The following is a 17835-nucleotide window of genomic DNA, read 5'->3' on the forward strand; positions in this document are numbered from 1 at the left end:
TACAATACGCGCATGCGCACAAGGCACGCTCTAACCAGCAACGAAAACAGCAGGCGCAAAAAAAAAAACAAGGCGATACGGCAAAAATTCTAAACAACGCGTGCACAATCTCTTCATGAAACGTGATAATTGGGAAGAGCGTGCACGCTTTCATCTGCGCACAGCTGGCTCTATAGAGGCATAAAAAGCAACACGCAAGTGAATGAACCAGATTAGTTGCGGCTATCTATGAATCACGCTTCTTTGTTTCAAAGTGCTACCGAAGCCACGCTAACGCACATATCAGATCGATAATTTTCAATTAACACCGCTTCCAAAAAAGCTCACGTTCTAGTCATCCCTCTCCCCACGGCCTACAACTTCCGTATTCTTTAACCACGGATGTCAACCGCAACTACTGCAGTGTAAAGCAAGATTCGAGCCTTCTCCTACATTCAAACGCCTTAAGCGCTGTCGCAGCCTGTCGTTGAGGCACTGGACAGGCTATCTGATATGAGCATTGTTAGGATGGAACTTGTACGGGTTGCTCGAGCTGTGTGTTCGGACCGCGGTGTAAGATATATACTCTTTAGGTGGGGACACTTCTCGGCTTGCTTGCTACACGCGATCGACCAGATAAAGTAGCACGGGCGCGCGTCTATCGGGGCGGTGACGGCAGCGGATACCTATCGGCGGAACGACGCAACTTCAGTTAGAACGCAGGCGAGAGCGTGCGCCGACAAGGAACGCGCGCATGCCCTCTCCCCGGTGACCTACTTTCGTGCGTCACTCAATCATTTCAGATTTCCAGCGAACCGCCGGTTGCTATAACAACGGGAGATTAAATAAAAAGCTTTCTGTGTTGAAGTTGCGTCGTACTGCCGATAGGTATCCGCTGCCGTCACCGGGCCGATCGGCGCGCGCCTTTGCTACTTTATCTGGTCGGTCGAGTGTGGCGAGTGTCCTCACCTAAAGAGTATATATCTTACACCGTGGTTCGGACATACCATGCATTTAGTTCGTGGACTCTCCGTTGTGGCATTCATCTTTGGCAATTTCATTTCCTTATATTCTATAAATTCAGTTATTTATGCCATGTAACGTAGAGAAATGTTTCATTTTATTATCCTTATTTGTTTAATAATTGATCAGCTGGTTAACAATTTATTCTTCCTGACATAGAGAAATGGAGCAGCCGGGATACAAAATATCTTAATCTCTCAAGCGCAAACTATGTTTACCAGAAAAGGGATCGTATTCACTTAAGAGCTCTTACGCTTGACCTTATCCGTAAAAAGAGAAAAAAAAATCAGCCAATCCTGATGCTGGACATCTTATTAGGTAAGGCGGCTGGCCAATGGGAAAGGTCACTTACGAAGCAGAAACTGGTGTAAATTGGGCCCCAGTAATATTCGCGGCTACGACACCTAGTGGTGAACGGTACTAGAAGGGGAAACTTGGGCGAGTTGGTGGTAATTCATATCTAGGGGGGAAAAAAAGTGGTGAAAAAAGAAACACAAAGGAAAAGACTGAGAGAGAGAATTACCTCGTTAATTTCGGCAAACTAGCACGCCCAGAACGTCCGGCATCCGAGCCGCATTTCAGGGCGCGCTTGTGTTCGACAAGGACGGGCCAGGGGATGCGGCACGCAAACACCCTTCCAGCTCACTTGCTGGCGCGCCACGGCCGAGTGGCCGAAGCCCTGCCTTGCCGTGCCCGGCAGTGCGCAACAGCGCGCACTGTGATCGTGTTCGCGAGGGCAGAGGGGACTGCACGTTAACTGCACTCGCTGTCCGGGACACCGGCGGGGGGAGGGGGGGGGGGTAGATAAAAGGACGCGGGCAGAGTTTGAGAGGAGGATGAGGAGGAAAGGATGGAAATGTCGACCAGAGGGGAGGAGGACAGGTTGGAAATGTCAACCAGAGGGAAGGAGGAAAGGTTGGAAAGGTCCACAAGAGGGGAAGAGGAGGAGGAGGAGGAAAGGTTGGAAAGGTCCTCCAGGGGGGGTGTCCGGCTTTTGCCCTACGGGGGGCGGGGGGGGGGGGGGGGGGGGGGGTGTTAGGCGTGAGAAAGTAATTACGACGCAGAACCCATCTCGCAATGACTGTCGATGGTAGTGGGATCAGCACTCAGGCAACGCGGCGGTACGCTGTATTGCTGCAGACGTGTTCATTTAGAATCTCACCGACGCCACTCGGTTTTCATAAGGTGAAATAACGCCCGCGTCTCTCCGTAAGCCTATGACGCGCGGTGCCGTGGTTCAAAAAATATTTGTATCGGAAAATGGTTCGCGATATAACCCGGTTGGCACAGTCCGAAGAATCTCGATTCCGACGGTACAACGACCACAAAAAGAAAACGATAAATAAAACAAACGCCGGTCTCTTCAGAGTTGCACGAGTCACGCATGGGTGTGCCCGCCATTCCCATAAGAAATGGGTAGGCTTTCGTCAAAGCCACCCCTAACCAGAGGCGGTACAGTTAAAGTTTCGTCGCATCGGGAAAGGGAATAGTTTAGGATGTGAGAGGGCGGAGGGAGGTGGGGGAGGGTGCGGTCCGACGCGGACGAGCATAGGCGTCTCTGTACGTTCACTGCACGATATAGATCGCTGCAGTGGAGGTGACGCGCTCGATGGACCCCTGGGGGGGAAGGGGGGGGGGGGGGGGGGCAGCGAGGCTCTCGGCAAACTGTGCGTATGCGATGCAGAACATCGGTGAACGAAGCGGCCCGGCATTGAATTTAGGGCCTTTGTTCTCGCTTTCTTTTTCCTTCCCCGCCGCGATGGCATTTGAATTTCGAATGGGTGTGCCGTTTGGGACGCGAACGAATGAGCGATTTGCCGAACGAGTTGGACGTCGGTGGAATTTGTGTCCGTAGCTGGGCAGAATCGCTCCATCGGACCGACGCGTCTGGGTGGTTCTGACAAAGAGGGTGTGTTTGTTGGGCTAAGCATGCAGTACACTGCATGAATGGAAGTCGCTTTATTTTTCGTATTTTTTTTTTACTGGCGATGGGCATGCAGACACAGATCAATAACGGGTGCACATTTCATCGGTATGTTATCTATCCTTTTTTTTTTACTACGTAATGACAACGATTAATAAAGTTACAGAGCGATGACTCATTCACCTATTGGAAAATAGGGAGAAAAGGGGGTAGGATGTGATAAATTTTGTTTTATTACGTAGTCGCGCCTATGGCATAATGGAAAAAGAAAGCCAAGATTTCCCAGCACTGCCGCTGGAAATTAAACTGACGCCACTATATGACAACGCGCAATCGGGAACAGGGGCGTTATTCTGGACCTTGTGTAATCCCGCCATGTTGTCATTTCCGATTGGCTCACAGGGCTCCTACCGCCTCTCTGATTATGTAAAATCGTCGCCATTGCAGAATTTGGCATAGTGTCAAGAATAACGCGAACTGTTTAGAGAGAGATAGAGAAGAAAGGCGAGCAGTTTCACCTGATTAGAGTTACCGATTTACAGGCTTGCACTTGGGCGTGCGAAATAAGGCTTGGGAAGAGGACGAATAGAGAAAGATAAAAACCACAGGAAGGGCGTTCCAATTGGAGGCGTTCACAAAAGCCGGTGACACAATTCGCGGGACATAAGCGAAGTAGCGCTTTCACGGCGGCTGACTGTTTAACAGCGTGAATAGATCAACATACAGAGCGACATGTGTGTAGCCCTCTCGTCTTGTCTTTAGTCTGTCCTCGCTGTCGCCACGGTCTAGAAAAAACTAGCTTACCAACAAGTCATAACAAGAATCCCACTCTCGCACGCTCTGACAACTAGCCTGTCAAGTAAGTCGCAAGCTTCGCAGCTTGGGCGGGGTTCGTATAGTGCGCGTAAAGGAGACTCGAACATTGGTGACGTTCGTGCTTAGCCGATAAGTTAGATCGCACAGTCAAGCCAGCCTGTCGATGTGAAGCCGTTGCTTGGCAGGATGGAAATGATCTACAGTAGGATTGAATACTCGTCTAAATTGGGCAATACTTCTCCAACTCGAGTAATACCATTTCTTTGTGAACGAAACCTCGTCGAAACGTGGAACTCATGCATGGTCCCGTTGCCCATCTCGCTCCTGCTGATTGTCAAGTGTAGGCGTGACCCCGAGGCCCGAAATATGTGTGGCATGAAAAGCTGGTGTCGCGAATTTTGTAGGTCCTAAATTCAGACTTTTTGCGTCAACGAGGCATTACTGCAGCGCTTGCGACCTTGCCCTCGCTCACATTTCACTTCATTGCTTTTTTTTTTTTCAGCGGATCCTACAATGGGTGGCATTTAGTGTGCCGAAACGCAAAAGGCAATGATTGACTCATCTTTCTGATTTTGGATTATAATGTCAAGGACTTTGTAGTTTTGATGTTGTTGGTGACATTTTTCAGTTTCCCGCGGGATAGTTGAGGGAACTGTGATTGCACTCCCACGGGAATGTATGCGAAGTCAACCACGTGTCCGATATTGTTGAAACTGGCGGAGGGAAGCGAGACGACCTACCATCAAGGGTTGCTTCGACCCTCGCTTGAGTCAACTTTAATTATCAGCCAGAAATGTATATTTTGAATCATATAAACCACGACTAATTAAGGCATACGTCAATCCTGCTGTATCCGTATATTCCTAACTTCTGTTCTCGTTTTGATAATTCGCCGGGAACTGATCCGTGCCCTACTCTCACGCAGGTTTTGATACAAGAAGCCGAGAAAAATGCCAAAGACCACAAGTACAGCACAGACATCGACGTAAGTATGCACCTCTGCTCGCTAGACTGACATTCCTTTCGGTGCACGAGTTGGCTTCCGCCTATTTTACCTATAACCTGGCACATTGAAAGCTTTGGTACTTTTTACGTGCGTTGACCATCTATTCGCATGCACTATGCTTGCGGTGCTCTTTGGTGCTTCTGTTCCTTCCCAAGTTATTTTTTGCGGGCCTTATTAAGCACCTATGTATAGATTAAACAGGCTAGTCGTGGAAAGTAACATAGTGACCAGCACGAACTCTTTTGTTCCATTAAGCACGTATATGTATATACCAGGATCACGCAGTCCCACGCATTTCAGCGCTAACAAAACCAGAAACCCAACGTCGCTGGTCTTAACATAACCGTGTGGTACCGCTGCCAAAGAAGAGCTAGAACAGTCTAATAGTTGTCAGTGGAAATGGGCGCAACGAAGCGCGCTGCCGCTGACTCTACATCCGCTCTTAAAACCGTCGTTTTTGGGAACGGTTTCTTTCTGGAGGGTTTTGTATTTTCCCGTAAGTACGCATCGCACACCGCGAGTAACCTTGTCGCTGTTCTACCATATCGCGCAGCACCTCGCAGCAGCGCTGCAGTGTAAATGAATTAATGAAACCTTTAACGATTCGAAAGGAATCTCTGCCAAGGAAGCTTTCGTCCAAGGGTTACGCTGGTGAACGTTTTTCAGGCATTTGTGTATGCAGCCTACCGCGTAGCGTTGGTGTTTTGCCGTGGTCCTGGCACAAGCATCACTTGTTGACTTGGTGCGGGGGCAATTGAAGGTCGGGAACAGGAGGGAAGGGGGGAGGGTGCGGTGACACACCCACAGGATGCACAGTCTGGTCGGGGCAGCCATTGAAGTGAGCGCGGACGAACAGGCTCGTGGCGGTGATCGCGGTATCCGAGAGCAGTGTTTCGCGATCACACATTCTAGTACAGTGTTGCCTGTGACTTGCTGACTATGCTTGCGCTTTCGCGTTACTACGCCGCAGTTTCGCTACTTCAACGCCAAGAAGCTGTACCGTCCCAACAAGATGCCCAAGCTGTCCGAGGACGAGGACCCGGACGACTGGATGCCCATGGAGATGCACCAGGACCGGCGCTTCGATGACGCCGACGTCAACTTCACCTACAGTGCCATTCACGTGGCGACCAACATATACTACAAGTGTGAGTGCAGTGCACCTTGTGGACTTCGGGGTAATCCTTACATAACGAAAATGCCTGCGTGTGCATGTGGCGCCAGCTGCTGGCAACCGTGAGAATACATTACCAGTCTATATTTTGCCTGTACTGTCTTTAGTAAGTCGAATTTATGCGTATATATGTACTTGCAAGTTTTCTACATTTACGCACACCCGAAAGCAAAGTAGTGCTAACTAGGGATTCGGCGACAGAAATAAAAAGAAAGAAAAAAGAATTTATTGGCAACTGGGAGTGATCAACGTGAAGCAAACGAATGCACTGCTATGTTTGCCGTGCGCTCGACAGGGATACATGCCAAAGCATCGAGGAAACTAGTCTCGTTAGCCGAACTTTTCGTCCGCATTCTATTGATTATGACTGTGGTGGTGGTGCATAGACTGTGGTGCATAGACTTTGGTGCATAGACTGTGAACATTACAGTTTTGATGAACTACATCATTAGATATGTCTATAGAGAGCGTGCACGGTCCGCAACAGTCCTGCCTATAGAGCGCTTCAATTGTGCGCTGCGAGGCGAAGGAAACGATAGACTTGCGCCGGGACTTGGTTCGAAAGAATAGACTTGGAAGCTTTGGTAGTCACCTGGACACGTCCAGCTGAGTAACAATGACGTCTAGGACACCGCAAGTATTCCTGGCGCGGTGTGCTAAACCCAGTATCTGCTTTTCTGTTATTCTTCATTTGCTTTGCATCGCGGTGCTACAGTATTCCGGGCAAGATTGTGGCACACTGTACAGGCTAAATGGCGAACATAGTGGGCGTTCAAATTTAAGCTTTACGGAATTTTTAAAAATCGCCTGGGGCAGTTAGCATAATTCTTATCCTAGAGCTGGGTTATTCGAAGAGGTAGATATTAGTAGCACGAGAAATCGAAACACATATTCAACTAATTAAAAAACATTCGCTAATTAACTTCTTATTTTGGAGATATTTCACAAAGTGTGGGACGAAATACATAGTTACCTTTGTGCTTCAATGTATAAAATAGCATTTTGGTACAAAAGTAAGTGGAACAACAGTGCATTCTTTCGGTGAGTTTGATGGCGCATATCTCCAGACTGGTGTCATTCTGGAAATTCATTCCAAGTGGATACACCTGACAAGCCTCCGCGGCTACAATTCGTATATTGCAATATGTGTCGTAAAGTAATTAACCGAGAACTTCAGCAGTGAATGATTGTTAATTAATTGAATATGTGTTTAAATTTCTCGCGCTACTAATGTCCGCCTCTTCGAATAACCCAGTTCAACAATAAGAATTATGCTACCTGCTACAGGCGATTTCTGAAAATTCCGTTAAGCTTATTTTTGAACACCCTGCATATGGAAAAGTAGGGAGAGCTGGGCGTGTTGCTGGGGTAACATAATTTTAAAACAGCGCCACGCACGTACTTTTTTTTTTTTTTGCTTCTTTCTTGCTTTCGTTTTGCTATAACGTTTATGTTATGTGTCCGCCAGCCGGGTGGTGTTCTTGAAAAATTTTTATTCCGAGTTTCTTGAATAAACTGCAGTTGAGGGTCAGCTCACCGTTCCTGTTGTTTCTTTTCTCTATCTGCGCCCCTGGCGCTCTTTTATAATTAGGTATATGGGGAGGCAAAGCCGTTCATAATGCGCCGACACGATGCCTATGTTTACCTATTTCTGTTAAGGGTTAAACGAAGCTGTGTTACGTACTTGTGCAGCGGCGTCGGTGCTCAACGCCGTCAAGTGGTCGGAGGGGATGAACTCCCGCTTTAAGAACAACCGCGTCGTCGACCCGTTCATCGCCTGGCAGTTCTTCTGCAGCAGCACTGGGTTCATCAGGCTGTTCCCTGGTGAGTTCAATGACATTTCAGTTGCCTGCGCATCTAGTAGCGTGCGCGAAGTTCACCAGAAGGTCACTGATGCGTTGTATATGATGCCTTAGCACTAACTTCGGATATGAAAACAAACAATCACTGATAAACGTCGCACAAGGCGATAGCTAAAATAAATAGTTTGTGGGAGAACGCGTGCATTGTAACAAAAGACAGTTTGTTTGTTTGTTTGATTGATTGAATAATTGATTGCTTGAGTGAGTGATTGAATTTACGTGTGCTTGTTTTATTGATTTTACATTACTTAGTGACCGCGACCAACCTTCTGACATTTTGTTATCAGCGTAAGATAGCGCGATGCTTCCTGTGGCATTAACGCTGTACCATTACGGCCGTTAGCGCGTAATCTTGCCTATCGCATGATTATGGTGCGTTGTGTGTGCGTAAGAAGCTGCATACACTGTTGATATCTCAATCGCAAACAAAAATAAAAATAACTTTATCGTGATATCAACTCTTGGGGAGGAAATGGGAGGGAGCGTGGTAAACGTTAGCCATCTCCTGTTTCGCATTTTTTCAGCCCGGAAGTGGCCTGACGACGACCCCGACATGTACGAGTGCCGCACAAGACCATGGTGAGCCGTCCCCGAATTTCGTCCTCATTGCCGCTTGCAGTTGTGGAGGAGGAGGAGGGGGTAAAAAGGGAGGGAAGTTAACAGAGAGAGTTAATTAACAGAGCAACAGAGAGGGAAGTGATAGGGAAAAGAGAGAGACAAAGACAGAAGAAAGGGGAAAGGCAGAGGGATGTTAACCAGAGGAGAAGATTCGCTTTGCTACCCTACGCTGAGGAGAAACAGGGAAGTCAACCAGTGTACATACCGGCCGGCTAGCTTGAAATACTTTGAAATTCGTGACGCCGCACTGAGGTACCGACACTGAAATTTCGGGGCGAAATTAAAGTTACAAGGAAGTGGAACTTAGACCCTTTATGTTATTTTCTAATATTCGCCATATTACCACGAAAATTAACGAAAACAGAGTCCTTAAAGAATACTTTATTAATGTAGGCCGATTCAATCGGTATCTTTAGTGTATCATTAAGCGAAGCTTTCGTGTCAATCAAATTCTATGCATACATTATACGCACGATGCTTCCAACACTATTTTACGTCCAAGTGCGCGCGAGGAACTGTTCTCGTCCCCTCCCATCGCAGAAATATTGCGTCATTTGGCTTCGCGGTAGCGCGCGTTCATCTCTTGCATCGCGTTTAGAATGCAAAACGATTCCCGGCAAGACCCGGAGACCTTGTTATTCGAGCTCGTAAATAAATAGAGAGAGTGAGATGGTGGAAAGACACGAAGGTCCGCATTGCATAAGAACTCGACGTCATATTTCTTAGAACGTAGCGTTAACCCTTGGCTGCCACTTCCGAGTATACTCGTTTCGTCTTTTCAGCGCATTCGCTGCCTCCCCAGAAGCAAATCGTGCAAAAATGTACATTTGCGTACCTGATGTGCCATATATTGAGAAATCGAAAAAACACCCAAAAATGCTAAGTTAAATTTGTAGTAGCAGGTGGAGCAACTGCTTCGGTGCTCTGTCGCCCGGTCTCGGCAGGACATCCATGGCAAACCAATGTGGAAGGTCCGTCGGCACTTTGACAGGTGAAGGGATTTGTAAACTGTTGTTGCAGTTTTCAAGGGCGACAGACTTGGGCAAGCGGCTGTAGCCTGAACAGATGTTTATAGTGCTGCAAGTGCTACTGTGCTGCGCATTGACAGTGACCGACTGTGATTTGGTGTCTCTGCTCCTTTCTTTCTCTATCTCTACTTTCCTGTCACTTCACCTCACCCTCTCCTCTCTCCCCAGTGTAGGGTAGCAAACCGGATCTTCCCATCCGGTTAACCTCCCTGCCTTTCCGCTTTCTTCTGTCTCTCTCTCTCTCTCTCTCTCTCTCTCTCTCTGTAAACGATTGATGAATCCGGTGTCGGAGGAAAGCAACAGTGAAGAAATAGTTTATATGTGTCACAAAATGTCCACTAAGCGAGCACGCGAGAAAAATACCGGCAGTCAAAGGGTTAACGATTCCGTTCGTGTGCCTCCCCCCCCCCCCCCCTTTTCCGAGGACAATAGCCGTCGTGTGAACCGGAGGAACAAATCGAGAAGAGGCACGCCCGTCATGCGATGTCGTCACTGATTCGCGCTTGTCTTCGCAGGTACGTCCAGGCCGCGGCCTCGGCCAAGGACGTGGTCATCCTGCTCGACGGCAGCGGGTCCATGATGGGGCTGCGCAAGGAGATCGCGCGCAACGTCATCGTCAATATCCTCGACACGCTCACCGAGAACGACTACGTCAGCATTCTCAGGGTATGTGGCGTCGCGTCGCCACGCGTAACTTGCAGACCGCGAGTGTCGACAGACGAGTAGCTGTACTTGCTGGTCAATCAAACAAGCACACATTATTGTCGAAACGAGCAGACAGACGGCTGCGCTAACACTGCTTGTTTTTTCTTTAAGGCGATATCTACAGACGGCGCATAGGACAAAAAAAATCCGATGTCCGACGTTATAGAACCGAAATTCCTAGGGAGTCGCACCCTGGACGTTTGGTGGGAGTCGAGCCCGGGACCGTTGGCGTTAAATTTCATGGCTGTTCGCGGCTTCGAAAGGCAGTCTTTGCCGGCTACAGTTGTTGCAAATGTGGCTACGCATTTTGTTTTTAACGAGAAAGGATCCAGCGCTTTGGTTCTCTGTACATGTCGCACACACCACTGCATCCATCCATGTTTCTCATGAACCCTCGATCCATTTTAAACACGTATGACTTTCTGAAGGCTGTTTGAGTTTAAGCCTAGTTTGAACGTCTGAAAAATACCTTGTCAAGCCTCTTAGATGAGACAGTGATTGACGTAGCTCGAAATGTTTCACTAGGCACTGGGCCTCACTACCCTTGCCAAAACAAGGGCCCAAAAGGGCTCCTTTGTCGTCACCGCTGTAGTAATTGTAGCCATCATCATACAGTTTGCTTTTGGCGACGCTTTTAAAAATGTCTATAGTACTCTACTATCTAACGTGGCACCATCGTTTTTATGCCGCCTTAATACATGGATCATCTGTTTATTTATTGTCATTACAATGAGCCGACCAATCACTATTCTTTTGGCGCTTTGTGGTCCAGGTAGCGTTTGCGCTAATAAACTCCATCAATAATCATTATCATCGCGTGTGTTAACCTTGGTATTTAAGATAAAGTTGATGCATTGGAGTCCCTATTGTTTGTTCTTTCTTTTTTTTTTCGCGCCAAATGTGACCGCTGCGTCGCCACATTCTAGTGGCGTAATGCTCCCCAGCTTGTCCCCACCTTAGCTGCGAGGCCACTCCCCGAGATCCGTTAGCCGTTATCTTCTCCACGTGACAAAGACAAATAACAGAGACGGATGACTATATGTACGCTTGACTTTCCTCATGAACGAAGCGAGAATGCGTAAATCTTTGACGGAATAGGCATGGTTGACCATCGTTATGTGTATGGGTTTCTTTCGCGCTTACAATGTTGGAACTAGCCCACTCTTCAATTCTTTTACAACGCGGTGGCAGTATAAAGTTGGAGAGAAGTAATAGGGCACCGGTCGCCCACCTTTGGTACGTAAAACCCCCGAATTTAATTTTCAATTTTAACCGGTTGCCCACCGCATGACCTAGTTGTAATAAACGCATGCGCTTGGTGCTCCGATTCTTCTTTTCTCTTCTTCCTAACTTCAAACTTACTCGCGCGCTCGAATGCGCTGGGGTGAGCCGTCCTGGTGCCGTCTGCAAGTCTACTTGCGTGGCAGGTTGTACATTGAAAGGCTTCCGCCGATTCATGCTGCCTTAATTGTCTGAAGCCCCTTGTATGTCATATGCCTGTGCCAGTGAAAAAGTAGAAAAGGTAGAATAAGTCCCAAGAAAAACAAAATCTCGAATGGAATAGCCGTTGTTCGCCAAGTGAATACTAGAGGGCGCTGCGATAGCGCGCCGCGCCATACTCAAAGGCTTCATTAAAGGCCTATGTCAACAAAACTTTCACATGGGCTAAATTGAAATAGTGAAAAGGTTATAAATGAATAAATTGTACAATTGAAGCAATCTTGGCAACGTTGCAGGGCTAGTAACGGTCTAATTTTCTGATTAGAAGCTTTTAAAAATAGCAACGAAGCCAACAAACTGTGCACCTGGTGGGGAGCGCATATGACGTAAGTTGCAGAACATGGCCTCGGAGAATTTTCAGCGCGCTGCGGCGTAGAATTTCTCACTGTATTACCTAGAGGGAAATCTGGCGCTGTTGCGCTCTGGTATGCATGGGAATGCCGGTACATTGTGTCTTCGGATTGGCATCGCTCTCGGAGAGCCGTCCTGAGGACGCCTTGAAGACGCGCCTGGGTAGCACCGTTCTGTCTGTCACAATGATTGATTTACTGCTGAAACAACACGTAAAAGCTGTTTTAGCTTTATTATTACGCAACAATAGGTTTTGTTTAATTATGAGGACTTGTGATTGGAGGTACAATTATATGAAACGTAAAAGGTATCAGCTGGTCGCTAAAGTTGGAGGACAGACGACAGGATTCTCGCTCGCTTTGAAACAACTTGTGGTCTGTTCTTGTTTTTCTTTTCTTGATCCTGAATTGTAGGCGAGTAAACTATATGAAGAGATGTAATATGGGTGAAGCCTTTCATGGAGATTTTATTTTAACACCGCGTTATTTGTGTAGCGGTATCCACGTTTTAGACGAAGCCCCGTATACAATACCAGCAAACACGAGTGTCGCAGACATGGAGGAAGGCAAAATACAGGAGGGAGCATTACGTCACGCAGCCAGCCTTGGCAAGCGAACGCTTCGTGTAGCCAGCAGTGGTGGCCCAACACGTGACCTCTTGCGTCGAGATCACGGGGAATCAAGATTTGCCGAGACGTTTGGTTACCGGTAGTTTTAGGGGCGAAGCTCCTTATAGCGGCACCCGTTCCGTCCCCGTCGTCGTAGTAGTAGTGTGTAACCAGTCTGAGAAAAATGAGAAAAAAAATTCCGAAGTTGTGTCCGTAGCGCGGAATCGAACCAGGGACCCCTCGCTTCCGAGCGCGCGGCGTTAGCCCACTACGCCACGAAGCGGACATGCACACACGCACCACGATGGCAATAAATACCCAACATTAACGAAAGGCCGCGTTTCTAACGCGTTTGTGCTAGCGCGTTACGGCCCGTGTAAGAAGCTGGTGTAAGACGCTGTGGCCTCTCCGCCTTACCTTCAACGCGTTTCGAACGCGCTGCCCAAAGCGGTGGCAAGTCAAGTTCAAGTCGAGGAGCGTTTATGAATGCGGGGGGTATACTCTCTAAGCAGTCATGTGATGGCGTCGGCAAACGCGGTGCACGTTCCGGCATGTGTAAATGGCTGCGTAAGACGCTGTGGCCGCTCCCCCTTACTAGAGAGTACTGCACGTTTCTAACGCGTTTGTGCTAGCGTCCCCTTAAGCGGGAGATCCGATGATTCCCTCCGGAGCTTCGCCCACTCATCATCATTCACCCCGTGGATATGCTGTGATTTTTTTATTCAGTGCGCGCTCCGAAGCGGCTGGCTCACATGGAGGAAGTTGTTTTGTTTTTTTTTCCTTTGTTCTTGTTTTTGTTTATTTGAAGAGTTTCAAATGATTCCGAATAGGTATTGAAAAAAAAATCAACCGGGAGTACTGAAACCTACCGCGCGCTCTAACGTATCGTCCGTGCTCTGACGTTTTCACCACGTGTTGGGCCACCATACTCGGCTTCAATCGCGTTGCGGTATACTCCCTCCTATCTTTTTCCTTCCTCCATGCTCGCAGACACATATCCCGTCATTCACCTGACGGCACACCGCCCTTTAAGAAACTCCCATAGACGATGGTGCCAGATTACCCTCTAGGTGTTATAGTGAGAAACTCTATGCGCTGCGGGCAGCCGCAGGTGCGGATGCTTAGGATGCAGCCACAAGCGCTACTGGCGAGCGCTACTGGTGGCGTTCTTTTCAGTTTTGGTAACGAAAGTGGCTGTTTTTGCGAGCTTTCCGTGAGGCATCTACAGGTATACTTGAAACGTAAAAAGTTGCACGTAAGTTGCTTTACATCTACACTATGTGAAATTAGGCTATTTAACGGGTCACAAAATATGTTTTCGGTCAGATGAGGAATGAGGAAGCGTTCTCACGCCGATGGCACCGTGCTCGAAAGACTCGAGTTTTGCTATCGCAACTCCTTGCAAAAGCAGCTCTTTGCTAAGAGCCATCAGTCTCTTTTTCTTATCGCATCGCCGTCTTCGTTGCGGCCCCGCCAAAGCGTATACGAACGCGCAAAGACGTCGCCGAGTCCACAAAGCGCCCGATTCCCGCGAGGCCCGTAAAATTGCTCGCTGACGTGACTACAGCTAATCGTAGGAATGCTCGGACACATTACCTCCATCCTCTACCCCCCTCCCCCCCCCCCCCCCCCCGTGCGTATAAACCGAACCCCCTGCCTTTGGCAACTGCTAACGATCGTTTTGTACCGACTGTCCTTTCCGTCTCTCTTTCTCTCTCTTTTTCTTTATCCATGTACTTCTCCGGCCGGACCACAGTTCTCCAACGTGATCGAACCCGTTGTGAGCTGCTTCCATTACAACTTGGTGCAGGCCAACGCCAGGAACGTCAGGGTACGTAGCAAACGGGCACCGGCCACCTTCTTTTTCGATTCGCTCATCGACCGCGACCCGCCCGCTCGGCCGCGGCCCGATTCGTCGTCGTCGGGACGTGACTGCCAGAGTCACGAGGACCTGTATAAATGTAGCGATTTCATTCGCCTGATTCCGTGCGTTTTTTATCATCCACTGCTGACGACGGGGCAGCGCTGGTGATAACGTATAGATGGCTTGTACTGACGTCATTGTAGCCGCCATTTTGGAGGACTGGCACTGTGATAAGGTGGGTCTGCTGGCGTCCCCTGCGGTGATAGTTCTGCCGTGGTTGTGGCGCAAACGCCAGCGGCATTTAGACCGCGTCACTCTCTGACATTGGCGCAGTTTACCCCAGACCGTGAATAAGATGCGCTGACGTCATCCTACCCAACACGCTGGAAGATCAGCACGGAGAGAAGCTGGATCTGGGACGTCACGTGCGAGCTGTCTTTAAGCGGAGCGCCGCTTTGACTTCTCACGAAGCGCGAAAAGGGAAAAAAAAACGAATTGGTATCGAATCGTTTCACTACACTGGCCCAGATTACCCAAGCTCACCTTCGAAACTGCTTCAGGCAATTACGCGTACGTCAAAATAAAAAAAATAAAAAAATAAACCTTCAAAATCATAAGCACTAGTCGATCTAACAAAGTTTTAGCCGCGTTTATACACAATAGGACACCTCGCATTGGACCTGTGCTCTGAAATTATATGCTCACCGTAAGAAACCACTAGACGACCGAGCCAAGTTGCGCTCATGGAATTTAACTTATAAGTTAAATGGATTGGTCTAGTTAGACATTTTCATCATACGAGAGTAGCAGCACAAAATCAGTGTTTGGTCCTGCTTGCGGCTGCTATTCTGTTATGATGATAAATATTTTTCACCTAACTGGTATGACCGCGTAATTGGATTCTATGACTACACATCCACGTTCATGGTCCGTCTCAAAATGTAGCCGGGGCCCCACATCGAGTTTCCATGCAGGGAAGTCGAACTCCATGAACCGCGTTGCACACCGCTCCTATAAGCGTTTCTTCTCTTTATCCATGCCCCCTCGATGGCACTGACACTATTGGTTTACTACATCTTGCGCAGATATATATAAGTTTTAATCCCCGCAGATTTAATGCTGCCATAGACCCGTTCAGCATCAGCACAGGGCGAAATCATGAGAATTTTAGATTTCGAGCTACGTGGCTTTTGCTGCACTGCTTCCATCAGACTGCGATATTCGTCATCGTCGTCATCAGTTCGTCATCTCAGCTCCGCCGACTCTTTTTGCAGGAATTCAAGCAAAATCTCAGCAAACTCGAGACGGTCAACATCGCCAACTTCACCGCCGCCTTAAAGCAGGCTTTCGAGATGCTGCAACACGTGAGTTGAAGGCTTGATTCTTTCTTTGTTTTTGTTTTCTCAATCTACCTCAGTGATTGCACGTGACACCAGCAGCCGTCGCCTGATCGTGCCCCATCGTTCAGTAGGGCTTGACAACGTCGGCACAGGACCATGAACAGAGTTCATAGAGCAAACGTTGGTCCTAATGTATATGTGCCCTCTGAGTTCTATGCTGTATAGCTTACTGATACTCATCAGCCCTTTCGCGTCAGCTGCCTGACAGACAAACAACTCTGCCAGAAATCTCTATTAACAACCATTCCTGGTTGGGCGTAATTCACCTGATACCCGCACGCTAATCTAATCTCATCACTCCATATTATTCAATTGATGCAGCATTCGGATGCATTCCTCTTCTCTTTGCGTCCATTCTGTTAAACCAGCAGACCAGCGTATATCAGCTCCGGTGCCTGCGACGAGCACTCATGCAACGATCGCTTACGCGCGTTGAGTAAGGCCTTTGTCACGCATGGCTGTTCGCGCGACTTGGTGCAACTCCGGGACAAGCGCCGTATCTTGTAGGATAATCTGCGGCGGGTGCAAAGTTTTGGCGAGCCGAGATGGCTGCTCGCCGCATGTGCGCTGCCTTGCGTTGTAGGTCGCTTAATCTCAAATGTCGGTAACGCGTTGACGGGAGAGGCAGTCCGAAGCGATCGCTCCCCGAACCCTGCGTTCTTCACCACACCAGCGTTGTAACTACGAACGTTCGCGGTCACTGAGTGAGATCTGTTCATGTTTGAACAGGACCTCAATAAAGTTCGTACTCACTCACTGACTGTGCGCGCGTAACAGCGTGCTTGCTAATTTAATTAGTAAGGAAATGCTTACGGCAGATAAAACTAAAAAGCTTATTTCGAATATTTGTCTAATACATTGCTATTAGCTAATCAAGGAATGACGTTTCGGTCGGAGCTGCCACTTATTTTTGCGCATTATTGCGTAGACCTCGTATTGACCCCAATGCAAATTAACATTATTTTGGGCAATAATACCTGTTTAGTGTGCATATTTATAATAGTTATTCTTTATCTGTACAGTATACTAGATGAAATCCCGTGAAACGAAACGCTCAGTAGCTGACCGCGCACCGACCCTCCTTTCTCTCTCTCGCCCTCGTATTTCGCGCAGTACAACAAGTCTCGGCTCGGCAGTCAATGCAACCAAGCCATCATGCTCGTCACGGACGGCGCTCCCTACACCTACGAGGAGATCTTCAGGCACTACAACTGGCCAAACATCCCGGTAAGTCCGTGATCTACGCACGCTTACCCCCGTATTCGGAAATGCACCTAAACGTGACGCTCAGGCTCGACTTGATCGATAGATAACTCCTAACGTGAGCTTCTGAGCGCGCTCACGCCAAGCGTCATCGAGATCAAGTCAAGCATGGGTTTCAAGTTAAGGGGCATTTGTGAATAGTGGTATTAATCTCGTTCCCCTTAGGTTCAACCTATAAGTGGAGAAGTTATAATATTTTCAAGTACCTAAACGAAACTACGTTCCATATTTTGGAATTTACACCAAGACTATTAGGAGGAGTTCGGGGAGGGGTCTTGTGTAGAGCGGTGAAGGCGGTGTGCGACGGCGTGGTCGGTGTCAAATGTAAATGCAAAGCAACGCGTATAAGAGCGCCGAATTCGCTTTGAAACGTAATGATGAATGCTTATGTACATAAAAAAAGATACCTTGCGTACAAATCTTTCGAATAAACAACTTATGTGCGCGTTTCTTGTTGGCATTTTTTTTTTTTTTTTTTGTGCGCGCCAGCAATCGGCAATTATTGTGGTTCACGGCGCATGATACCAGCTATGCGTTGGAGGTCAGCTAGGAGTTTATACGGCCGCGGCACTGAAATCGCCTTCAGTGGTCATTAAGTGATATCTGTTCATGTTGGTTCATCATGCTTGTTAACTGAAGTAGTAAGCAAATGCTTACGGCTGACAAACGAACAAACCTTACTTCGTGTAGTTGTCAAATATACATTGCGAAGTCA

At 48.1% G+C, this 17835-nt stretch overlaps 1 protein-coding gene across 7 annotated transcripts in view; it reads left to right on the plus strand.

The window, feature by feature from the left end:
* The window catches only part of LOC119431658 (voltage-dependent calcium channel subunit alpha-2/delta-4-like), a 236642-nt gene that overhangs the window by 100850 nt on the left and 117957 nt on the right, over positions 1-17835 (plus strand). For 4 of the 7 annotated variants that reach the window (XM_049657692.1, XM_049657697.1, XM_049657695.1 and 1 more), the window contains exons 4-11: positions 4668-4727; positions 5719-5896; positions 7615-7746; positions 8309-8363; positions 9946-10096; positions 14350-14424; positions 15732-15821; positions 16971-17084. In XM_049657692.1, coding sequence (XP_049513649.1) covers positions 4668-4727; positions 5719-5896; positions 7615-7746; positions 8309-8363; positions 9946-10096; positions 14350-14424; positions 15732-15821; positions 16971-17084 — 855 coding nt within the window. The remainder of the gene's footprint in view (positions 1-4667; positions 4728-5718; positions 5897-7614; positions 7747-8308; positions 8364-9945; positions 10097-14349; positions 14425-15731; positions 15822-16970; positions 17085-17835) is intronic. The other 3 variants (XM_049657698.1, XM_049657693.1, XM_049657694.1) reach the window with 3 other exon arrangements.

The sequence above is a fragment of the Dermacentor silvarum genome, chromosome 10 (assembly GCF_013339745.2).
Source record: "Dermacentor silvarum isolate Dsil-2018 chromosome 10, BIME_Dsil_1.4, whole genome shotgun sequence".
Lineage (NCBI taxonomy): Eukaryota > Metazoa > Arthropoda > Arachnida > Ixodida > Ixodidae > Dermacentor > Dermacentor silvarum.